We start from the raw sequence: 26289 nt of genomic DNA, 5'->3' as shown, positions 1-26289 counted from the left end.
TTGATCTAGTAGCCTGTAGAGTATGTAAGCTTTTCCACTTTCCTCCATAGATCTCTAATTAACCCCTTCACGCTCCGCGGCGGATATATCCGCCACGAAGCGCAGTGACTTAGCGCTCAGTGGCGGATATATCCGCCACGGCGCTTATGCCGGCTCGGCTCTGGATCAGAGCCGAACCGGCATCGGGAAACACGGGGTGCCGGCTGTAACTAATAGCCGGCACCCCAGTGTAACACCCGCGATCGGAGTTGTCTCCGATCACGGGTGCCTAACCCTTTAGATGCCGCGGTCAGCGCGACCGCGGCATCTAACAAGTATCTGGGGGGTCGTTTCTTCATGTCCCATGGTATAAAAGTGAAAAAGTAAAAAAAAAAGTTATTCAATAAAAAAATAAAGTCATAAATCACTAAAAATGCCCCAAACCCCCAAAACATATAAAGAGACATATAACTCAAAAAAAAAGTCTAAATCATAACACAAACCCCACATATATAGTATCACCGCGTCCGTAACAACCCGTAGAATAAAAGTAAATCATTATTGAACCCCCACGATAAACGCCGTAAAAAAAAACTGTTATAAACCCTCCAAAAATTATGATTTTTACCTTTTCAATCCCACAAAAAATGCTATAAAATGCGACCAAAAAACCATATGTACTCAGACATGATACTGGTGCAAAGTACAACATGTCCCGCAAAAAACAAGCCATCAACCAGCTCCGTAGCCAAAAATGTAACAAAGTTATGCCACTTGGAAGACGGCAATACAAAAATTATAGATTTTTCCCCACATTAGGGTTTTGTTTGACAAATTTAGTAAAACGTAAGAAAATATATTCATGTCTGGTATCCCCGTAATCGTATCAACCCATAGAATAAAGCTAACATGATTATTAGTCTATACGGTGAACACCAAAAAAAAAAAGTCAAAAATCCAGTACAGAATTGATGCTTTTCTACTCCTGCCCTCAAAAAAAGTTCCTAAATTTTCAACAATAGGTGATACCAACCCCAAAATGGTAACAATGGAAAAAGCATCTCATCCCGCAAAAAAAATGCCGTCACATGGCCCCAATAACGAAAAAGCGAAAATTTTATAGCCTTCAAAAGGGGCCAATGAGGAAACTAAAATCCTGGCAGCTGCAGCGCCCTCCTTCCCTTCTGCGCCTTGCTGTGCGCCCATAAAACAAGTCACAGCCACATGTGGGGGGTCTTTGTACTCAGGAGAAATTGCAGAACAAATTGTATGGTGGGTTTTCTCTTTTTATATTTTGGAAATGTGTAAATTTTAGTGCTAAATGAACGTATAAGGGAACAGTATGACCATTCTAAATTTCACCGCCATTTTGATTCAATTACTATGAAGATCTCAAGGGGTTAACAATCTTCGTAAAAGCTGTTTCTGATAGCTTGAGGGGTGCAGATTTGAAAATGGGTAGATTATATAGGGGGTTTTGATGCTAAATATGTAAAATTTCATTCAAAACTGTATTTATCCGCAAAAAAGTCAATTCTGAAAATCCGGAAAAGCGATATTCTATTTGTAAGCCGCGTGACATCAAAATAAATTATCCAGACATTTCAGAAATTATGAAAATGTAAAGTAGACAAATGGGAAATGTTATTCAGCAACTTATTTAGGTGGTAAATCTATCTGCCTGAAAACGCAATGATTTAGAATTTCGAAAATGGCAAATTTTTCAAAAAATTTATCATATTTTCTTTTTTTTGTAAATAAACGCAAAACTTATCTGCCAAAATTTACCACTAAAATGAAGTACAACATGTGGGGAAAAAACAATCTCAGAATCGTTTTGATAAGTAACAGTGTTCAAAAGTTATAACCATATAAAGCGACGCAGGTCAGAATCCAAAAAATCGGGCTGAGCCTTAAGCTGTAAAATGGCTGCGTCCTTAAGGGGTTAAAGTGCAATCCCAACAAACGTTAAGTAAGGTTCCTGTCTTTTCGCATCTCCAGCATTGATAAGATGAGGTATAGTATCTTGACAGTCTATCGGGGATCAAGTACCGTTTGTACAGTAATTTTCTATCCACCTCCAAGTGGCTGATGCACTTAGAAACTGAAAACATGGCTGAGTGAGCCGAATACCATTGAGCGTCTGAACACTGATGGCCTCGGTCCTCTTAACACTTTGTTTTATATTTTTGTAATTCATGTGGATATGAATCTATTAACCTGTTAATATCCAAAAGGATAAGCCTTTGCTTAGGGTGCTTTGATTTGCCAATCAGGTTGCCAATTTAGATATGTTATTTGACAAGGGGTCATTGTGGGTTTCATTAGTTGGGATAATTGCAAATATGTGAAGAATTACAATCTGGGAATATTGAATGTCCTGTTTAAGGTGTCTAAATATTTCATGCAGTTATTATCGTAGATATCAGAAATAGTAGTAATATACCTTTGGATTTCCAGGTCCTAAGGTTTAAGTCGGGTATATTAGCCTCTATAACTTCTATGTTAGTTGAGGCAAAATCTTTACAGTATAAATGTTTAGGTTTTATGACTTGATCCCACACCTTGGATACGGTCTTTTTGCGTTAAAGAGGACCTAGGTCTGCAGCGAGGTTTTTATATTTAAAAGCAGAAGAAAATGGGATTCTCTTTCAAAACATTGTTTTGAGGGGTCAGCTAGATTATATGTCCAGAACAGATGGGCATGCTACCTCGCCGTCTGGGATTCTCCTAAATAGTACTTTTACCCTGAATAAATCAAAACTTTTTATGATGTAATTTATAGTCATAAAATAAAAACAGACAACAAAATGTTTCATTATCTAGATTCAATATAACATAATTGCAGATACATTCCCTTTAACAGCATATGTTTGGTTGACAAGTGTCCCAAATGTATTATCTCTATTACTCAAAAAAATATATATAGGAAATAGTGTGTTTATTATTTAGTATACGTATGTTATACTACTCTATAATTTCAAAATTAAAATGCTGAAGCAGATGTGTTGGGCAATATGTTTATCAAAACTCATTTCATGTGTAACGTGACACATCTGCAATAATAGTAATATGGAAGAGAGGGACTATTATGTACAAAATAATTCAGGGGGAAACTAACCCAAGGTTTAAAATATAATCTTATAGGTGATTGTAGATTATGGGATTTGTTATAAAATGTATGTTTTTCTTTTAGAAGCTTAAGGAGCATAACCAGTATAAAGTACATGTACAGGTATGTAGTAGTGATACTTCCGGTGAATTATAGTATTTACTACACCTTACCTAAACAAGACAAAATGTGGATGAGTTGGGTGGGCTGTGTACTACAAGGTATGTTTAATACCTTATAGTAGTACACCTTATCTTTAATGAGGAATCCAGATTACCTCTAAAATCTGAGGAGGCATCCGGAAGTCTTATCCTGCCTGAGCAACCATTGCATATGGCGGCTTGGTTACCCCTAGCGTTGCCTCTTGACCAGTTAATCATGTTGTGTGATATAAGACCTCACCTTGTATGCCAATTGCTCATGAAAGAGTTTGTTTAGATCAATTAGCCCCATGCCCTGCAGGATTTACCAATTAAAATTTTTTTTAAAAATTGTGTATAATAATACTGTACACTTATATTTGTGAAAAGGGAAGACAAAAAAACAAAACAAAAACAGGAAGCGCTGCCAATCTACAGTAAACAAGCATACAACACATGGAAAAGGTCACACCAAAGACTAGAACTGATGAAGATAAAGGGGAAGCAAGTGTTAGAAAGTCTAAATAGTAGATTTGCTAATCAAATATGAAAACAAGGATGCTTTGCCAGCAAAACTAACCACAATGCATTGTGACCATGCACCATGACTGTGCTCTTTAGAGCAGCTGCATCGGCAGGTGGACTGGGGATTGGGGAACAGGACCAACATGATCTGTATCATGGACATATTCTTCCCCCATTTACAAGCCCATGTCCCCTAAATGGCTCAGACAGGGAACATGTGTTAGATTCCTGGGGTCTGACTCCCGTGACCTCATGTGATCATGAGCAAGAAAAGAGCCCCTAGTTCTTGTGCGAAAGGGGCCATTACATGACCGTCACTCTATACATGTCAGAGAGCCCAACTAGTGGCACAGTTCTGATGCTGTGGTCCCATATGTGCATTTCAGGGAACCACCAATTCTAGCGACTGACAGGTGTATCAACAGATATAAGCCCATAACTCCCCTAACCTGTATATGAGCAGTGTCAGGGCCAGGTTTCTAGCTACCAATGTGCATTTGCAGAGCATTTACAGTCCGTTTCAAGCTCCATATATTGTGCAGATTCAACTTTAAAAATCCCTTTAAAACTTATAGAAGTAACAGAGGTCAGAAGCCCAAATACCAGAGTCATCGACAAAGACCTGGAAAAACCCCTTTAACTACATACAACAGTACAAGTGTCCAATAAACCCATCCGACACAAGGAAACTAGAAGGAAACAACTGTAAAACGGGATTCCTTTATTCACTTTGAACATAAGAACAATCCTGCCAAGATTTCTTGGAAAATCCCTGCATTTCCAAATAAATATCAGTGAAGCAGGAACACAGGTTTATATTAAAATTGTTTCAACATATATAATGGATGCACCAATATGTTAATGAAGGCAGCCGCGGGGGAAGCTTGGTCCATAAAAGGAAGGAACACACAACATTTGCCCTTCTTTCCCTCCGATTCTAAGATTTGGTTTTTTGGTTGTATATTGACATGTGAGGGTGCACTCCTATTATACCGCTATATCACTACTGGGAGTGGCACAGGAACACAATGGGGCACACACATAGCAGGTGCTTCTGCAGCGAGTGATAGATTGTTCACACGTGGTCTATGATGACAGATATGTTGAGCTGTCCTCCACATTAATTTGATCAAAACTAGAGGGTTCCACAGCAAACAGTCGCAGCATATCCAGTTCTAGGGGGTGCATGCAGCCGCTGATCACCAGCGAATGAAGAGGACCTCCAAAGTCTACCGTGCTGAGCTGCTGTAGGGTTCCTGCTGCTATATGTTGGTCTGGAGCGCCGACTCGGGCCAGTCCTACACAGATGGTGTTCTCGGTTAGAGCTGGGGAGCAGAATGAAAAAAGTAAGAGACAGTGCAGATTATATATGCAGATCACTAGCACAGCTATTGTGTTACCAATCCCAATGTAAGAAGGGTTACAGTTACTGTGATCATCACTGTATTCAGGTGGTGTGTGCATGTGTGGGAGGGAGTCACACTTTGTGGTAGAGTCTATACCTTGTGTTTTAGCTTCCCACAGGAAATAAATCAATGAAGGAAAGCAGCGACGGTTTCCTAGTCACTATGTGAAAAATACAAATTTCCTTTGTAAACCAAACATGAGGACACTGAGCCATCAACATGGAAACATGGGATTTTTGAAGTTTTTGAAGTTGCAAAAATGATCATAATATTACTCCGGAAGCAGAAAGTATCCAAATGAGCCAGGGTTGTAAGTAGAGAATGTTCATCTAGTCGAACCCCAAAAGCTTCTTCTCGGATGTTGGGAACATTAGCTGGTACCCACAAAGAAAAGTGGACATCTGCAACAGGCTTGTCCCAGAAGTCAATGGGGCTAAGGACCTGCATGCCCTGCACACAGTGGCCCCTATGGTACTTCCTATACACAGGACATTGGCAAACACACTCAGAGCTAGCGTTTTCTTAGAGATGTCCTTTTCGGGTTAATTGTACACAGTTACACGTCCGACCTAAGAGCAAAGTACATCCTTCTCCACTTTCATTATATTTAGCTGGAAGATTCTGCCTATACCCCAAATTAGAGATCAAATATGAAAAAGTTTGGGAAGAATAAAAGCAATGGACATTTATGATACGATACAGTCAGAGACTAGCACATAATATAGGAGGACATCCTTCCTAGTGGAGACGATGAGGGCAGACGTGTCAGCTCCCCTGGGTGATACAGAGGCGTTTATGAAAGGCCATACATTTTCGGCTGAGGTTGGAGGAAGCCCATCCTGTGGTGTCAGTCCGTCTTGAGGACCTGGGTGTGCCGTACACTTTGTGCAGGATGTGGCATTTGCACGGCAGAAGGATGTGAATATAGCATTAAATATAATGTGTCAGATGACCTCCTCTATACTGGCTGGATCCTACACTGAATAAATTGGGAGGAATATCCAAACAGACTGTTTAGATGAAAGGGTCGTGTAGGGTTTTTTTTTTAATATCATCATGGATGCAGCCTCCGTAGAGAATATCTACACTGCATATTATTGATTTACATGTCTGAGCAAGGACGTATTTTACAGGTAAAATGATAGACATCACAGAACACTGTTAAATACAATACTGTTTAACCCCTTCTCAACTGCCATACGGCTATATACGTCCTATTTGCACACGCCCCGTCCAGCGCGTATATACACGTCATGATAGTGTCAGACTTAAAAACTCATATATAGTGAACGTGGCACCTAGAAACACTCTTTTGGTGTGCTATTAGAATATTAGGATTGTGTTTCTACGTGGAACAGAACAGTCTCGCAATCCCCGATATGAGAAGTGTGTTTCTAGATGCCATAGTTCAGAAGATATAACCCTTTCTAGTACGCCCCCCTCCAGCTGAAGGCAGAATGCAGAAGTACATGCACCCCCTGTGTCAACCTGAAAATGGTTATAGCCTGACACTGTACATATTTTGGTGAAAGGTTTATGTAATTTACCAATGTTTATGCAATGTTTGCTAGGCCATGCAGGATTTGTATTCGTCTGAACCAATTGATCTAGTTTCATAAACATTTCAATTATTATTAACTGTGTCAAAAGCTATTGAAGCAATTATTTTTCTATACACATTACTTGTTCTCTTTCTTGCTGTAAGTTGAACACTTAAAGAGGTTCCTTAGTGACATACAAGTTACCCTTTATCCACGGGATAAGGGCTAACTTGCTGATCGGCAGGCGTCTCACTAGATCAGGGGTCCGATGTACCCAGAGGCAGCCGCTCCATTCATCTCTATGGTGCCGACTGAGACTGTTGAGAGTATGACGCTTTGCTATCAGCAATCTCCCTAAGCACAACCGGCCCCCCTCATCTCAAGGTACCACGGACCCCCAGTAATTTTGATTTGTGTCCCCCAACAGTCAGCAAGTAAGCCCCTATCCTGTATGTCACTGGAGAACCCCTTTAACCAGCAGGACACGCATGCTTGGACGGGGTAATGCGGTCCCAGATGTCACAGCTATGCCATACATACCCAGTTCTTCTCCCAGCTCCCTTCTGTTCTGCACAATCTGCAATAGCTGTTCTGCTGCTTGATTCACAGTCATGTAACGTGGGGGCTCGAAAATCTTTTTACCTCTGTTAGAAAAAAAAACAAACTAATAATCCATAAACCTCTCAACACACACACACACTTATATGTGCGCAGAGGTATAACCAATAGTACAGATCTTGTAAGCTACAGACATAAAACACTTCCCAGGAGCTCCTGGCACACAAAGGGTGACCCACTTGTACTACCCCTGTACCTGCCATTTACCTTGTAGTTTTACCAGCCGGTATCCAGCAGTATACCAGACATCACCCAAACTGCATCTCATTGTCCTTTAGAAATTAGTCATTTGATGTCTTGTGACATCAAATCTCTCAACATGAACCCGGGAACCATTCACCTGGCAGTCATGCACACACACATCCAGCAGAGGGCAGTGTCCAGGCGCGAGCATAGCCTCTCACCTCATCAGGTTCTCTATGGATTGCTCCTTCACCTTTATATCTGCAGCAAAACATAAAAAACAAATATGGCAAAAGATATCCATTGGCAGCATAGACTCATTCCCAAGACAGCAAGACAAACAAAGTAAAACCACAGCGCTGTGTATAGAGCCAGAAGTGAGAAATGCAAGGTAGACCCCCACCAGAAACTAAGTTATCACAAGTGGATATGAACCCTAAATTACAATGTCCCACATTACCTAATAAGCACAGCGTGTGCATGCCGCTTAGTCGGTTCCTCCTGATTTTGTCATAGAAGCTCTCAGGTTTCCATGCGTCACTCCAGAAGACTATGGAGACGGCCTCCCCAAAATTGTAAAGCTGCAAAGCAGAAAAGATCAGAGAGAGACTTCAGATTTATCTTTTGTTATCCTTACTAAGCTTGTCAAAGGGTTAAATAGTTTAAATTGGGTTAACAGAGTACCAGAGCAGGTATAGGGCATAGCCAATGGTGGCAATAACCCACAAAGCTTAATCTGCCCCCCTCTTTCTGCAGATTCTAGATTGAGATGCAAGATGTTCCGATATACGTAACATATCCACACAGAGGAAGAAGGGCGCAGCCGCAGAGACAAGCACAATGACATTACTGAAGATCTTAGGAAGTTTCTATGTCACTCCAGTGCTGGATCCACATCTATACTCTCAGTACTGCTGTATAATGTCACTCATGCTGCTCCCGAGGATGATCTATACATATGGTAGAGTAGGATCGCATCCTCTTTCTGTGTTTGGGACACTTTATATAGCGAGAGGTGATTATATATTCTGATATGAAGTACTGAGAAATACAATGTACAAGTCATACAGTAGGTAGAAATAATGTCACTAATCACTTGAAGTGACCATTACCCTGTAAAGCTTCTTATTCCATGAAATCAGAGTCTGTGACAGATGGACAACTGATCGATTTGTTGTCAGACAACTTTTGGATGGTGTCACCACATACACATTGGTGTGCTCACAGAGCTCCTTCACATGTCCACTTTATATGGCTCATCTGTTTGCATTAAAGGGCATCTGTCACCAAATACTAAAATGTCTATAATGCCGACTAGTGCCGAGTGTTTTTGGCCCATGAAGCCCAGTAAATGTAAAGGCGTCTGCTCCAGTATGTGTAAGTCTTCTGAACAGAGCCGCCTTTGACTCTGCCGCCTTCCTCAAGGAGCAGCAGAAGCTCCGGGCGTTACTGACCTCTGTGCAGACATATGGTCATCTTAACCTTACTGCGCCCCCCTCTCTGCAAGGGTATTTTTAGGACTATACAATACAATAAAAAAACAAGTATTTGAAAGATTGGGTAGTGAACAATCAGAGCTCAGAGCCAGACAGCTATATGTAGCACAGCTGCTTCCTGCACACAAGAGGAACACATCACAGATAAAATAGAGAAACCGCACGCTACACAGAAGCTGCAAACATGGCGGCCAAAACTATTAAAAGGGTGCTCACAGGAGAGTACATATCAACATCACATGTAGGCATGTTATCCTGTAGTAAAGGGTTAAGAGATCAAAGCATATTGTGCAATGTTTTAGATATACAAAATATAAGCTTTCCACCCAAATACTCTAATATTACTCCCCTGGGAAGTATACAAACATGTACCACAGAGTCCAGCACAACTAGGGACGTTTCCTTATATATCCATGGCCTTCCAATATAAAGGAATGTGGCTTTCCAGGCAGAATACAGGCTGCAGTGTGTGGCAGTAGACATTCTGGAGAAAAAGAATCCTACAAAACAACAAAATCCAGCACAGATAAACCAGAGACACTAAGGGTGGTGCCACACATGGTGTTTTTAACCCATTTTTGGTCCGTTTTTAAGCAGTCCAAAAACACATGCGTTAAAAAACGCATGCGTTGTTGAAAAAAAGAATGTGTTTTTTTGACCGGTTTAATTAGGGTAATTGGTAAACCTGTCAAAAACGGTTGCGTTTTCAAAAAATGAATGCATTTTTTAACGGACTGCTCAAAAAACGGGTTCCAAACGCCATGTGTGGCATCACCCTTAGTCATAGGTCCGGGCATTGTGACTCTGGCCAAATTCTTATACATGTTATCCTCCCTTTTAAAATAAACTTTTAAGCTACAAGTGGCGTTACCAGAGCCCCTTCAGGCTGCAACTTGACAGGCTGCTACACTGTGTAGAACTCCCCCCCCCCTTCCCCCATGGAGGGGGCTCTGGTAATTTATAAAGTTTTAGAAGGAAGGAGGTGGTAATCATAAACATAAGAAGATTATCACAGTCACGGTGCCTGGATCTATGAGTAAGTGTCCCTGGTTTATCATGATGGGTATTGATGGGAGATTTCTCAAATATTGAAAGGAACTAACAATAAACAGGGAATATAAGTAGTAAGTAAGACAGGATTGTTCCTTCTATGTTTATCATCTTCTGGGATATGGCAGAAAAAACAAAACAAAAAAACAGTAGTGAAATAAGCTTATAATTATAAGTAACCCAAAATGCTGTACCCCATAACACACCCAAATCACATTTCCCCCTGTAGTGTCAGACATATAGTAGGCTGCACTATGTTCCCTCACCACACCTCTATACTGTACAGGCTTAAAGAAAATCCATCACGATAAACCAGGGACACGTTGTACGTGCACACGCTGCGGGCACATCGGGCAAAATTCCTTCCTGAATGTATAAATGTTGTGACTAAAAACTCTTCAGGTCAGAACGTATACATGTATGTGCAGTAGTCTCACCCGATGCGCCTGCAATGTGTTTCCCAACACAACGTGTGAACACAGCCTTACAGAAGGCTCCATCATCATGTAGGCAGAGCCTTACTAGCATTCTCATCATATACTTTTTCAATTTGACCTGGTCTATTGGATTATATTTGGGCACTATGCACCCCATATGTTATCTATGTCAAAACGGTGGCTTAGCGGTTAGCATTACAGCCTTGGAGCGCTGGGGACCTGGGTTCAAGTCCTAGGGTCAACATCTGCAAAGAGTTTGTATGTTCTCTCCGTGTTTGCAAGGGTTTCCTCTGGGTTCTCCAGTTTCCTCCGACACTCCAAAAACATACTGATAGATTGATTAGATTGTGAGCCCCATTGGGGACAGGGACTGATTTGGCAAACTCTGTGCAGCGCTGGGTAATCTGTGTGCACTATATAACTAAAGAATTATTATCATTATTAAGGTAATGTCCACATAGCCCAAGTCAGGAGTATATATGTACATCTATGTATAGAAATAAAGAGGATAACAGGGCTCTGGACTGCACTTATGAGAAGGGAAGATCTCCTGACCTGGAACTGTCTGATATATTACAAGGGCTTTCTGATGCGTGTCCCTCCTGGTTTCTGCCTGTCTTGTGCAGCGCCTGGATGCAAGTATCTCTATCGCCTCTATCAACAGGAAACACATTTCCATTCCCGGGGACCCTGTATATAAGCTACTAACCTGCCGCCCCCTGTTACCAGATGCTCCCGCCATCCCGCTGCTCTTTTCTTTGGGCTGAGCACAGCGGCTATTACACTCGTAGCCTAATTTATGGGCTCACATTTTACATTTGTCTTCCAACACCGTGATAATTATAGAAAATCTATGTAAAGTGTGTATACTGTGCACATTCATCACATAACCTACCATGGCACGAGGCAGGAATCATCCACAACACTTCTATTACCATGCACAAACGTTATCATGTGTACAGACCAGTTATCCATCAACATGAAGCGGTTTGTCTCACAAAACTATGATATCACTAAACAGGAACTTTTGAGAAGTTGTAACCAAATCAATCATCAAGACAATGGAAATTTACTGTATTTTTTGGACTATAAGGCGCACCATCAATAAATGCCTGTTAAAACATCTAAGTTCATATGTAAGGCACACCTGATTATCAGGATGAATGACCAGCTGTTGTGCAGCTGTTGTCTGCAAGTACGGTTCATATATAAAGGCGCACTGGACTATAAGGCGCACCTTTGATTTCTGAAAAAAAAATCAAAGGATTTTTTTGTGCGCCTTATAGTCCAAAAAATACGGTAGGTAAATACAAAACACAACAGATTCTACAGGGTCATTATTTACCAATAATTATGGCAAAAGGCTGAATATGTGCAAAATACAAAACAAGTATACCCTTAGGGTACATTCAGTTTAGCCCTCCCCTCAGAGCAGTGCAGGTCCGCAGGGTAACACGGAGCATGGTCATGGTGCAATGAGACGACGTATACTCACCACACCGTGTCCAGGCACAATAGGGGCAGATCTAGGAGCCCTAAGGTTGATGCCGCATATGACGTTTTTGGTCCGTTTTTAAACGAATTGAAAATGCTTCCTTAAAAACCGACCAAAAACCCATGATGTGTGGCATCACCCTTAGGCTATATTCACACTGCCGTATAGGGGATGTATATACGGCCGATATACGTCCCCCAATGGACGCACAGCGCCCTACGGGAGCGGTACGTTACAGCACACGTGCGACTCCGTACCCCGTGACATGTCCTATCTTTTCCCGGAATACGGCGCCATGCGCCATATTCCTTTATAGAGAGGGGCGGGGATGAGCGGCGCTCACCCCCTCCTCCTCTCAACAGCGCCGCCGTGTGCACACCGTACTACGCTAGGACGGGCAAAGGCAGTGTGAATGCGCCCTTAGGCTCCTTTCCTTGGATTACGTTTTGAAACACAATCCAGCCACAGCAGGAGAAACTTTTCACCAAATCCATACAAGTTTTGACCCAAAATCTTGCGTTAGGCAACTAGCAACAAGTGTTTTGTCTTTTAACATGCATTAAGAAGGCGAGTAGCGGCCAGATGCTGCTATTCAAATGCCTTTGATTTGCAGAAGGTGTGACCTCCTCTATAAAAGTTCTGGCACTTGCTGGTATGAAGCAATTAGGCATGTGTAATAAGAACCAGAAAGACATTTGCACTGATATTAATTTGTGAATTTGCTTAGAAAATTAAGTTTTATAACTTTTGGCCAATAAAATTAAAATATTTTTATTTTTACAAAATTAAACAATCTGTGGTTAAAAAAAGGTCTAATCTTTGCTTTAAAACAATTTTCTTTTAGACCCTAGAGAGGGTGTCATAATACGATCATTTGACGGCTTCTATATGCCTCGTTATCTTACAAAATATTACAAACTGCTATTTGTAACCAGATGTGCCTCAGATTGCTCCTGATGTGCCCCTATAGGCATTCAGCCTTTGGTAAGAATCCAAGCTGAGCCCCCTCCTTATTCTTACTACTCAGATGCCACGGTCAGAACCGGCAGCAGCTTCTAAGAGGTTATACAGCTGAAATCAGTGAGAAAACAGTAAGCGTCCAGGCACAGCTCCTCTGTGTGCATGATCCTCTATACATCTGTATGCAGGAAAGGGTTTTTGTGTCATCCTATTGATAGGGCATGAATTTTGTAGCTGAAAATCCCCCCTTTTACTTTTAATATTTACTTTAAAATCATCAGCGCTTAAGAATTTAGCAGTAATAGATGTGGTTTATACATTTAATGTTGGTTTCAGACAGAATATGAGTTACATACAGATAGATATATACAGGTACATTTATGTACTCACCTGAAGCCCGCAGCAGCCAACAGCGCTCAGTATAGATGCATTGTGAATAACGCGGTGCTGGATTCCTGCCTTAGCTGCTCTTAGTACCAGGTCACTATGTGTTGTAGCCCTGCATAAAAATACATCATACAACAGCTTGAACATAATGAATCAGCAACATAGTATATAAAATAGCATACAATCATAGGCAGGTACATGCCACAGCCCTCCCCTATTCGCTGGTGGTCTTACAGGTCCACCACCCCTTGTACGTATCCCCTCCTTTTCACGCACCTTTCCCTCCCCCCCCTCTCCTTTTCGTTCCCTTTTTTCTTCTATTATATGCCTATGTTTATCAGTTTATATCCCCCTTTTTCTTTGTGCGGCCATATCGGCCATATTGTAATAGTTATTCTGTACGAGACGGCACCTTGGGGTTTCTTACTCAATGTAATACAAGTTGGTACCAACCCCTACTTTACAATTTATAATGAACAAATGCTCTTGCTATTTCTGATCCTGCGCGATCAGCCTTGTACAGTCATTATCTCATTGTATTGTACTGTTCTATATTTTGTCTTGTCCAATAAACGTTGATTATACATAAAATAGCACACAGAAAGTGTACATAGGCTTCAAGTAACTTGCGGTTCCCTATAAGAAATTTTTTTCTAAGTCACAATAAGATCACATTTATAGGATTAATCACAAGAGCATCAAGACCCAGGGAAGAGCTGTGCCAAAACCAGCAGAGGACCCTCTCCTGCTTTTAGGGCCACTCTGCTTTGGGTCCTGACGTTTGTCCATGCAACCAGTGCGAGGAATCAGGACGCAGAGCGGAGCGCCAGGAGAGGACCGGGAAACAGTGAGGACGCAGAGCAGAGCGCCAGGAGAGGGCCAAAAAGCTGTGAGGACACAGAACTGAGCGCCAGGAGAGGACCAAAAAGCTGTGAGGACACAGAACTGAGCGCCAGGAGAGGACCAAAAAGCTGTGAGGACACAGAACTGAGCGCCAGGAGATGACCCAAGAGCAGTGAGGACACAGAACTGAGCGCCAGGAGAGGACCAAAAAGCTGTGAGGACACAGAACTGAGCGCCAGGAGAGGACCAAAAAGCTGTGAGGACACAGAACTGAGCGCCAGGAGAGGACCAAAAAGCTGTGAGGACACAGAACTGAGCGCCAGGAGAGGACCAAAAAGCTGTGAGGACGCAGAGCGGAGCGTCAGGAGAGGACCCCAGAGCAGTGAGGACACAGAACTGAGCGCCGGGAGAGGACCAAAAAGCTGTGAGGACGCAGAGCGGAGCGTCAGGAGAGGACCCCAGAGCAGTGAGGACACAGGGCGGAGCGTCAGGAGAGGACCCCAGAGCAGTGAGGACACAGAGCGGAGTGTCAGGAGAGGACCCCAGAGCAGTGAGGACACAGAGCGGAGTGTCAGGAGAGGACCCCAGAGCAGTGAGGACACAGGGCGGAGCGTCAGGAGAGGACCCCAGAGCAGTGAGGACACAGGGCGGAGCGTCAGGAGAGGACCCCAGAGCAGTGAGGACACAGGGCGGAGCGTCAGGAGAGGACCCCAGAGCAGTGAGGACACAGGGCAGAGCGTCAGGAGAGGACCGGGAAGCAGTGAGGACGCAGAGCGGAGCGCCAGGAGAGGGCCAAAAAGCTGTGAGGACGCAGAGCGGAGCGTCAGGAGAGGACCCCAGAGCAGTGAGGACACAGGGCGGAGCGTCAGGAGGGGACCCCAGAGCAGTGAGGACACAGGGCGGAGCGTCAGGAGAGGACCCCAGAGCAGTGAGGACACAGGGCGGAGCGTCAGGAGAGGACCCCAGAGCAGTGAGGACGCAGAGGAGAGCACCAGGACAAGCAGTGAGGACTTCACCACAGCACCCGTTGCTACATGGCTTCCTGCAGCAACGAAAACTTCCATCAGTTTCAGGCTTAAAACATTGAAATATATCAGCTAGTCGGAGTATCCAGATAAGGCGTATTCAGCAGCGCATGCAGAGAATGGAGCAGAAGGAGAAAGCCTCACACAATGTATAATGTAGAGTTACAGACTTATAGATCTAGAATAAGGCCATGTGCATGAGAAATAAATTGTTGTCACAGATTAAGGCCTCATGCACAAATCTGTGTGCTTTGCCCTTAATTAGATGAAGAAACAGCGGTTAACTGACACCCTCACAGCCTTCTATAGGGCACATTCATGGTGCATCATCACGTGAACGTGCCATCTACCCACACCACAAAAAAATGAGATAAGCTCATATTCCTGCCCATCTTTTCGGTACCATCAGTGCTGCTCACAAACCGATGACAAATTGGTTCTTTGCTGATTCTTTTTTGAACCTTGCAAAATACACACGGTCTATGAGGCCTAAGAGAAAAAGATCAAACACAATTCCTAATGAAACCATAGAAGTTGTACTAAAAACTACAAAAAAAAACACCAAACACATATAACTTGCTTCGAACGCAAATAACTCTTCTTTTCATATGTAATACTAAGTAATATTTGAAGTAGTAAATATTTAAATTATTTTTTTGTGGATGAGATTTTTTTTGCATATTCTATACTCTACATCTAGATTTCCCCATCGTCCGGATTAAAATCCCTCTCAGCTAATAGTTTTGATCTTGCCCAATCTTTTCCTAAGAGACGCGACCACTGACCTCCACAGATGCCATAAAGGTCAGGTGACCACCTGTTCTCCAATGACAAAGAATCCCTCGTTACAAAATAATCAGATATGCAAAATTAAGATTTTAAAATAAATTTAAACGGGTTCAAAAATGTAAAAGAGTGGAAGCAGGAATGTGTTTCAGACACTAATAAGATGGATTTGTTTGAAGATAGATGATGATTACTCCTCCTTATGATGAGATGCCAGCCACGTGGAGGTGAGACCATGTGCTGACCACAGAGCGCCCACCACGGGCATCATTAATCACTGGATACACAGCTGCGGCTGAAAAATGCTCCTTTTATCTATAGTAGCCATCTCCTTATTCTGCATAGGTCACATTTTGTGCAGACAGATAACAAGCCTTCCCCGCAGCATAGTCCACCGGGAGAACCTCTTATCTACTACCATAATTTAATATGTCATCCTTCAATGTCCAGATATAAATTGTGGAGATACATTACAGGCTTATAGATAGAAACGGCTGAACGATTCAGTAATCTGTCATGTAAGGGTGCTCCGGGCCTACACGGCATGCTGGATGCAGGAAGGACCAGTCCATTACCCACCTGTGTGCCATACACTTATGTGTTCAGTCCTCGGCTTGCAGATACATGAAAATAAAATCCCCATAATCTGTTAGAAAACTACAGTGTAATATTGCCACATGTATGCACATGTCTGCATGGCTGCAGTTTTCTGGGAATAAATACTCTTGATATTGGGGTGTTTTATAGGAAGACAAAAGAACAGACTGGAAAATCTGTTAAATCAGCTCTGGACAGGACTCACATGCACTCATGTATATTTTCTGTAAGGAGTTTAAAACAGAGACTACAATATGACATCTAGTAACCAGATTACATGGAACGCCATATGAACAGAGATCACATAGGTACACAATTTTTCTCCTCTTATCAAAGAATTCTCTGTGAAATGTAACGATTGTGCCAAGAAAAAGAGAACATCCCCTAGAAACAACAGGAACCCTCCATAGACAAGGGGTTCAGATAGAAATCTTTACAAAATGATGGCTAATGAGGTGTTACAATCCCCCATGGACCTAAGGAGGCAGCCTGGGAGACCATTATACAATCCCCGCTCTGGCAATAAATAATGATATTTGGGGGTCACAGGTTACAGGCAGGAGGGATAATTTATTACACCGTGTTCACTGCTGATAATGTAAGGTCACACACAGAAGGACAATTACAATAAAACCGGAGTATTGTCCCTTCTCACATGTTAGGCGAGATAAGGAGGTGAACTTATAGATACACAAATAATATGTGTATGTATGGGGGTCTGACAGCACAGTAGAGAAGTATCAGGCAGGTTTATTTCAACATGCCCCATCCTATATGAAAGAGGTCTCTGCTACATCTCATTGGAAAGTAAAAATACATGTCGAGGCTCCGTGCACACAACCGCAAATGGTGGCAGTGAGCTAGTCACAAAATGGCAGCTAGCTCATGGCCGCCACAGACACAAAGGCTAGAGCAGGTCCTTTTCTTGTCTGGCAGAGCCACCCAGCTCCCTACGGAGAAAGGAAGGGTGAGCAGCACCCTTTTCAGTCGGCTTGCGGCTCACGGAACAGGTCCGCTCACACGCTGTGTGCATGGAGCCCGAGTCAGTATGGGGAAAGGTGGCCAAACAGACAACTTATGACAATGGATAGGCACCATTAACACCTCAAAAACACGTGCTTGTTAGGCATCACCTTGTCGCGAAATACCTGTTTTTTAATTATTCCTGGTATTGATCACCGTAATAGATAATTGCACCGAAATGTCTGAATCGACACTTCACAACACATAAAAATTTGAATTTAAGGCTTAAAGAGGACCTGTCACAAGATTGTGACCCCCCTGACTCACAATGCCTGCTGATAAAGGGTTACAAGTCCTCCCCATATCACCTAAAATTACCTGCCAGAGGGGCCCTGTACCTTAATTACAGCCATTTTTCTGACATGCAAATTAGCTTTTCTGACTCACCCCATTATTCTGACTGACAGCTCTGTGTCTCTTCAAATCACTACTCTGCCTCCTTGTACTTAGGGACTGTCTGCCAGCATATTAAACTACAGACAAAAAAACATGTATATTGTAAATATTGTGTCAATTTTTTTTTTTACACGGTGCCTTGTGTTACATTCACGTCATGTGACCAGAGTGACATCATCGCATGACTTTCCACCTTCTAACAACTGTACACCATGTATGAGATCACATGAAATGACAGCAGCCTGCATGGAGACTGGAGAGGAGTAGAAGTCAAAGGAGGCTGCATTGACTTCATGTAGTCATGTAGAGTACAGTACAGGTATAGTTTACTATCGTTAAGAGGCTAAAGGACCTGTGATGATGTCATGCTGGTCACATGACATGCTTAGAAGAGCCATGGGGAGGTGTAGATGGGAGGGGTGGCCAAACAGGACCAGCCTTTTCTGATGCCAGGGAATATAAAAGATAAAAGGTGATTTATGTGGATGTAAGGGAATATTTTTAAGCTAACAGAAGGGTGTCTTGTTATCTGCAAATGTGGTGCCATGTTCCCTTTAAAGTGAAATAGGGATATTCCTATCTGGATCATTTATCCATAGGATACACCATACATGTGATCCAGAACCAGAACAAGCCCCTCCTATGGGCTGCTGTTCATGGTTTGGTGGCAGCATATGCACATTTCTCTCCCATCTCTTGAGAAGGACTTCCAGCTGGGTAACCAGACAGATACACACAGAGAGTTTGAAGAAAAAAACATGCTCATATGACGCTGACCTTAGGTCCGCAGGTTTATAGGCTGCTCATACTTTCATTTTTTTGGTTAAACACCATTTTATGATATATTAGATGTTCATGCATCATATGTACTGCATGCTCTTACCCGAATGGATCACCAACCACTAAAAAGGCCACGTCACTAATAGCAGCATCTCGAAGGATTTCATCAGCTTCTTGTTCCACAGTCTCCCGGTCAGCAAGGATCAGCTCCCGACCATAGAATTCCTCCTGCACACAGAGCAGATACATATTGTTACCATTATTATTGGGGGTTTCTATTGCACTTTACAGAGTATAGGACCTAGAATCTAATACCGCTCTGAAAACACCCAGAAAACCTTTGATGCAGTTTTACCTGCATTGTCTTAATACCATTTACGTATATCTTTGGGATGGTTACAGATGTCCCATGTAAGGGATTACAGATTTATCTATGGATCTTAGTTTATAGTATTTAGTCTTCATCTTGTCTGATGACTCCACCCCCCCCCCCAACAAAAAGCCACACGAGGTATGGAATAAAAGATCAATGATGGATCCTAGTAGACTTGTGGCGGATCCGTAAGATATTTTTTTTTTATCTCAGCAAAACAGCTCAGACAGGGGACTCAATGCTCAATGGAGCCATTGGCAGAGAACGCAAGGTAACCATGACCTATTACACAAACATGTGGAGCCCCTGTGCATGTTATACTCACGATGCACAAGGTCACCAAAAATGGACACAACTGTAACACACATCTGTCTGAGAGGATAACAGCAAACATGCCCTCAAAATTTATATTAGCAAGTGTCTGTATTTTTTCTATACACATTGTAAAGCTTCATTACAAGAATGAAAAAGGTTAAACCCCATTGATCCACCTGGGACCCCTGATCAATCAGCTGCACTGAACCAAGAGTGGAAAGTCACTGCTAAATGATAGGGGTCCCAACAGCTGTTGGAGGGGGTCCCAGGCGGAAAGCCACTACTGCCGTGAAAAGCTAATGGAAGAGGGGGTCCTTAACGGCGAGCCACTACTGCTCCGAACAGCTGATGGGTGCAGGTCCCACGTAGATCACAGAGTCCTCGGTGGGTGCTCTCAACAGCTGATCAATGGGGGTCCCAGGTGAACAATTGGGGGGGTCCATGGTGGAGAGCCACTGCTTCTCTGAACAGCTGATGGATGGGGGTCCTCCACATCAGATCTGTGGGATTTCTCTCATCTATGTAACAAGTGATACCATTTATGAATAGAACAGAACAGCAAAGGTCTGAAGATCTGATGGCGCCGGCCAAGCAGCCGCCAAGTCACTGCCCCTTATGTGCCAGGTGCCAGTGCCTTGTTGATAAAGTGTGTGTCATGTAACCCTGGCACATCTTACGCTTCACAGCTGCCCACTGTGTGGCCGTGTCTGGTCCCCATTCACACACAGCCCGATCATACACTCGCAGCTATTCAGACATGGTGTAAACGCATCGTGTGTACAGTTGTATGTCAATGCCAAGTCCGTACCAAAGCGTCTTTTCCCACAGACAGTATGGACGTGTAGGCTTCCAGATAGACCCGGGAGCAGCTCCTGATCACCTCCAGGCCCCTCACTGACACGTCCTTAGCATCTCCCAGGCCCAGGCCGATCAGGTACAACATGGTCCTCACACAACGATGTCAGCAGTGTCCTGGCGTCTAATATCTTATATCTCACTCTCCATACAGACACGCTGACAGCTACAGCACCGCCGCGGAATACGGCTGTCGTGAGCAGCACCCTATGACCCCCGGTGTTGTCACGTCGTGCCGCCATGATAAGTACTGGCAGCGGGCTATTATCCTGGCTGTCTCCGTCATCTTTGGGTTAGGGATATGAGGAAGAGCAGCGGCGGCCATGTTTAGTGAGGGCAGAGGCTTGTGTACTTTGCTCGTGTGATCGCGGGGTCGGTGTCCAGAGAACGACTAATGTCCGTTTAGGTAAAATAAATAGAAAAATCTTTATTTACAGTTTTTGTTGTAAAAACAGACACTTTTCTAACACCCAATACTTTTTATCAGGAAGAAGGAACATGGAGATTCCCATTCATTTCCCCACTCTGCCTCTTCCTAGCGGCCAGAACATCCCTATCCTAGGACTGGGTGAGTCCAGTACTGAAGATGTGTATTCTGTAGTGTGATGTATCATGTATAACCACCAGCTCTGGTGGAACTACAACTCCCAGAATGCCCTTCTCACACCTCCACATGTGGCAGTAAAATACCCAACACAATTGTTCACATGACCAATTTGCACATTTTCTCATGTGCATTGTTTCAGTACGATCATATACCTTATATGCAATTTCAATCAAGGTAAACGCAGCACTTCCTTTTAAAATCTTTTTTTCTTCTTTATTGAAGACAAAGTTTAAAACATGATAGGCAGGATAAGATTACAGCTGACGCGTTTCGAGCTATTACAGCTCTTAGTCATAGCATGTAAATGTACAAAATGTTTCAGAATTTAAAGGAAGAATCCACCAATCAAAAACATGAGGGGTGTGTACAAGCCAAGCATCACAATATGTTACAGCTGGTGCTGTCTGAATGGATCGCATGTATTGCAGTGTTATACACATCCACATCAAATCAAAACATCTTAATATTTCAAGGCAAGAAGAAAACATTAATCTTAGATAATAAATCTGTAAATAACAACTGATATTTGAGAAAATTCAAAGTTATTAGATCTGGGAACAAAGACATGTTGGATACAGGTGCAAATCAATTCATGGTGATACTCCAGAATCACTGTAAACATTCTCTGTAAACATGGAAAAAGTTAACTACATTGCATCCCTACATAGCCAATAGGCCTAAATCTATAAATGATAACTCATTAGAAAAGGAGATATGAACGATAAAACCATGAATGACAGCTGCCAATAAGACACTTTCAATGTTGTGAGATTTGAAAACAAAAATATGCAACTAAAATCATGATGATGTTTTTAGAGTTTCAATAAACATTCAATATGAGTATTCTTCGTGAACGTAGAAAATTTCTAAAAAGAGAAAAAAGCTACCTCACTGTAAACATTTTTGACTGTAAACATACCTTACTGTAAACATTTTTGTAAACATTCACTGTAAACATGTAGAGGTTTGTTGTATTGTGTTTCTATAAACAATCTCTTTAACACATGTGGAAATTTACTCCATTATTACGAAATGTTCTTCGTGAATAGGGAGAAATTGACTAACTGTCTGTGAACATTCTCTATAAACATACAATCTAAACCTTCACTTTATGAACAAAAGTATGCAGTTACAATTTAGAGTTTGGTGACCAATGTGTATTGCTCAACCTTAACAGCATGAGTAACTTAGGTGAGAGAAATGTTGGTGTCCATACAGTTTCTATGCCAGTGTCTAACAAACAATTCTACCCTATTAATTCCAGAGTCCAAGCTATGGACCAATTTCAATCTACAGTGGAAAGGGATTTATTGAGTTTGTCCAATACCGTACTTTCTTGTCAAACCGACAACTTGACCCCCCGTCTACAACACGCCCTAAACACATTAAAACATAATGACTATATAATAATCAAAATGGCGGATAAGGGGGGTAAAGTTGTGGCTTTAGACAAGGACCTTTATAGATCTCTGGTTATGGACATACTCAGTGATACACTTACGTACAGAAAATTAGACATAGATCCCACTTCTGTGTTTTTGGAAGAAATTAAAAACATAATACAGGAAGGTGTAAATCTGGGCATAATTCCAGAGAAACACCAAACATATCTGTACCCTACCAATCCTGTCACACCAATTTTTCATGGATTGCCGAAAGTCCATAAAGGAACTCCCCCCCCCCCCTTTAAGACCGATCATTTCTGGAATCGGATCAATCAATGAGAAATTGTGTGAATGGATAGATTCCTTATTGCAACCTTTAGTGATTTCTCTTCCAGGCTATCTGAGAGACAGCAAAGAGGTTTTGAGAGTTTTTGAGAATTTCTCTTGGAAAAAACAGTATGTGTGGGTTACTTGTGATGTTAGCTCCTTGTATAGTTCTATACCTCATGACCTAGCCATTATTGCGCTGGCCCATCATCTATATAGATCTAGTCATTATTCAGAGGAATTATGCGAATACATCATAGATGCCACCAAATTTCTTCTCTCTCACAACTATTTTTCCTTTGATGAAACTTTTTATTTGCAGACCAGAGGTTCGCCAATGGGGGCACGATTTTCACCGTCATTGGCGAACCTCTTTACGTCATGGTGGGAAGAGGAGTTCATTTACTCCCATCACAATATCTACAGGGATAGCATTGTCTGGTACGGGCGGTACATCGACGACATACTCATTGTGTGGTCTGGAGGTGTGCCGTCCGTGCCAGACTTTGCCAAATACCTCAATCATAACAATGTTAATCTCAGTTTCACTTTTAACGTGGATGAGGTTGAAGTACCCTTTCTTGATTTACTCTTGAAGGGTTACCCGTTAGAAGGCAAAGTTGGCACTAGCCTATATAGAAAACCCTCAGCAGGAAATACAATTTTAAATGCATCGAGTACCGTATTTTCCGGACTATAAGGCGCACTTAAAAGCATTGGATTTCTGTGGAAATCCAAAGTGCGCCTTATAGTCCGGTGCGCCCTATGTATGGCGCTGGGCACAGGGCAGCGGACCATACTTACATAGGTCCCCGCTACCGGAGATCTCCAGCGGGAGATCTGCTGTCTCCGGTAGCGGGGACCTATGTAAGTATGGTCCGCTGCCCTCCTCCACCTCCCCCTCACCTTCCCCGCTCACCTTCCCCGCGTTCCCCGTCGCGTCTCGGCGTCGCGTCTCGTCGCCGCGTCCCGTCGCCGCGTCACGTCGGGTCTCCGCCACGCCCCCGGACCTCTGCCACGCCCCCGGCCACCGGACCCCGCGCCTTATAGTCCGATGCGCCTTATATATGTAATTATTACATATATAAGGCGCATCGGACTAATGCGCCTTATAGTCCGGTGCGCCCTATAGGGCAGAAAATACGGTAATCACCCTACACATACCATCAAGTCTATTCAGGCAGGAGAATTTACTAGACTCAAAAGGGCATGCACTGACCAAGGGGAGTTTCTCCAACAGGCCAATGCATTACGTCAGAGATTAGCCTCTCGGGACTATCCCAAATGGATGATAGACAGAGGTTTTGAAATTGCCAATAAGAAAGATCGTGACATTCTCTTATCTACTCAAAAAACATCTAGAGCCCACTTTGAAAAGTCTAAAATAACTTTTTCCACCCAATTTAGTTTGGATTTTCCACAAATTGTTAACATTGTCAAAAAAAATTTACCCATTTTATATCAGGATGATAAATTGGATGTCATCTTAAAAGACGGATGCAATTTTGTATCTAGAAAAGGACAGTCCTTGGGTGCTATCCTTTCCGCAAGTCTTTACACCAACATACAGCCGAAAAAAACCTCCTGGCTCAACATTTTAGGTTTTTTCCGATGCGGTACAACAAGATGCAATATGTGCACATATGCCAAATGCAATGATCATTTTTTTTCTTTTGATAGAAAGGAGAAATTTCCCATTAAGTCTTTCATCAATTGTGACTCCACTTATATTGTTTACATCATAGAGTGCATATTTTGCAACATCATGTATGTAGGTTCTACCACACGCAAATTAAAGGTTAGAATTGCGGAACATTTACGAGACAGCACTAAAGATTTCCAAAAAAACATGTCAGGGGCGTCCAGACATTTTGTCAACATACACAAAGGAGATTTATCTTCTTTTCGTTTTTTTGGATTCGAAAAGGTACACTCTCCTTAAAGCAGAAAATTATTACTACAGAGAGAAGTGTTCTGGATTTTTACGTTGGGCACGAGAGCACCACAAGGTCTAAACTTCAGAACAGATTTATCATATTTTTATTAATGGGATATCTGTTTTTGTATTGATTTACAGAACGTTATTGATTTTGTATATACTTCTTCACATCGATCCATGGAATGACATCCAACTTTCCTTACCTATAAAGGGTCACAGACATTCAGATTCATACATGGATATTCTCTATTTCAAATGAATTTCCATTTATGGACCTAAGTTTGTCGTTCATATAGAGATAACATGGAGCAAATTCCCCTATGTTTATAAAGATTGTTTACAGAGATACAATATAGCAAACCGTCTTATGTTTACAGTACATGTTTACAGTGATTGTTTACGGAGATGTGGTCAATTTCTCTACGGTCACGAAGAATTTCATGTAAAATGGAGTTAATTCCCCTATGCTTACAGTGATTGTTCATAGAAATTTAATATAACAAACTTTCCTATGTCTTATAGTGAATGTTCACATAGCATGTTTACGAAGATGTAGTCAATCCCTCTACGTTCACAAATAATACCCACAGGGAATGTTTATAGAGATTCTTAAATACCATTATGATTGGGAATGTTTATAGAGATGCTTAAATACCATTATGATTGTAACTGCATACTTTTGTTCATAAAGTGAAGGTTTAGATTGTATGTTTATAGAGAATGTTCACGGACAGTTAGTCAATTTCTCCCTATTCACGAAGAACATTTCGTAATAATGGAGTAAATTTCCACATGTGTTAAAGAGATTGTTTATAGAAACACAATACAACAAACCTCTACATGTTTACAGTGAATGTTTACAAAATGTTTACGGTGAGGTATGTTTACCGTCAAAAATGTTTACGGTGAGGTAGCTTTTTTCTCTTTTTAGAAATTTTCTACGTTCACGAAGAATACTCATATTGAATGTTTATTGAAACTCTAAAAACATCATCATGATTTTAGTTGCATATTTTTGTTTTCAAATCTCACAACATTGAAAGTGTCTTATTGGCAGCTGTCATTCATGGTTTTATCGTTCATATCTCCTTTTCTAATGAGTTATCATTTATAGATTTAGGCCCATTGGCTATGTAGGGATGCACTGTAGTTAACTTTTTCCATGTTTACAGAGAATGTTTACAGTGATTCTGGAGTATCACCATGAATTGATTTGCACCTGTATCCAACATGTCTTTGTTCCCAGATCTAATAACTAACGCGAGCACACCACAAGACGTGTTTATTTTTCACGCCACCACACTCCCCGAATGGCTGATCTTTGGAAATCATTGGAGAGGTGAGCTGCACGATATTTGTTTTTCTATACTGTATATATACCTTATATACCTTATATACTGGAGTAAAAGCTGGGTTTTTCAGCACAATTTTTGAGCTGAAAAAGCACCACTAGGGTATATTAAAAAAATAAACGTAGTACTCACCCTTCTGACGCCCCCCGCAGGTGATCTTCTTGATTCCTGTGCTGCCGGAAGCACGTGTGTGGAGCTACTAAGTTTATTTTTTTATGGCTGGGCATGCAGGGGCTGGCTATACACTGGGGGGGGGGGGGGTGGGCATAGGCTAGGTGACATGGGCTGGGTGACTATATAGTGGCGACAGGGGTTTGGCTGGCTGTATACTGGGCGCAGGGGACTGCTGGCTATATA

The 26289-nt window shown here is 42.2% G+C and overlaps 2 protein-coding genes across 6 annotated transcripts in view; one reads left to right on the top strand and one right to left on the bottom strand.

Moving 5' to 3' along the window:
• Nucleotides 1-4462: 4462 nt before the first annotated feature.
• On the bottom strand, nt 4463-20571 carry DPH5 (diphthamide biosynthesis 5). The gene is made up of 7 exons (XM_072128653.1): nt 20276-20571; nt 18883-19007; nt 13333-13441; nt 7965-8085; nt 7726-7765; nt 7244-7347; nt 4463-5081 (listed from the first exon to the last, which is right to left on the bottom strand). Exons 1-7 carry the CDS (start codon nt 20408-20410, stop codon nt 4843-4845), a joined length of 873 nt encoding a protein of 290 aa, XP_071984754.1. The 5' UTR covers nt 20411-20571; the 3' UTR covers nt 4463-4842.
• The window catches only part of LOC140104889 (glyoxal reductase-like), a 94037-nt gene continuing 88303 nt past the window's right edge, over nt 20556-26289 (top strand). Inside the window, exons 1-2 of one of the 5 annotated variants that reach the window (XM_072128657.1) lie at nt 20556-20728; nt 20810-20890. In XM_072128657.1, coding sequence (XP_071984758.1) covers nt 20821-20890 — 70 coding nt within the window. In that variant the 5' untranslated portion in view covers nt 20556-20728; nt 20810-20820. The remainder of the gene's footprint in view (nt 20729-20809; nt 20891-26289) is intronic. The other 4 variants (XM_072128658.1, XM_072128655.1, XM_072128654.1 and 1 more) reach the window with 4 other exon arrangements.

This window comes from Engystomops pustulosus, chromosome 10 (genome assembly GCF_040894005.1).
Source record: "Engystomops pustulosus chromosome 10, aEngPut4.maternal, whole genome shotgun sequence".
Classification (NCBI taxonomy): Eukaryota; Metazoa; Chordata; class Amphibia; order Anura; family Leptodactylidae; genus Engystomops; species Engystomops pustulosus.
This window is presented reverse-complemented; position numbering and strand designations above follow the sequence as displayed.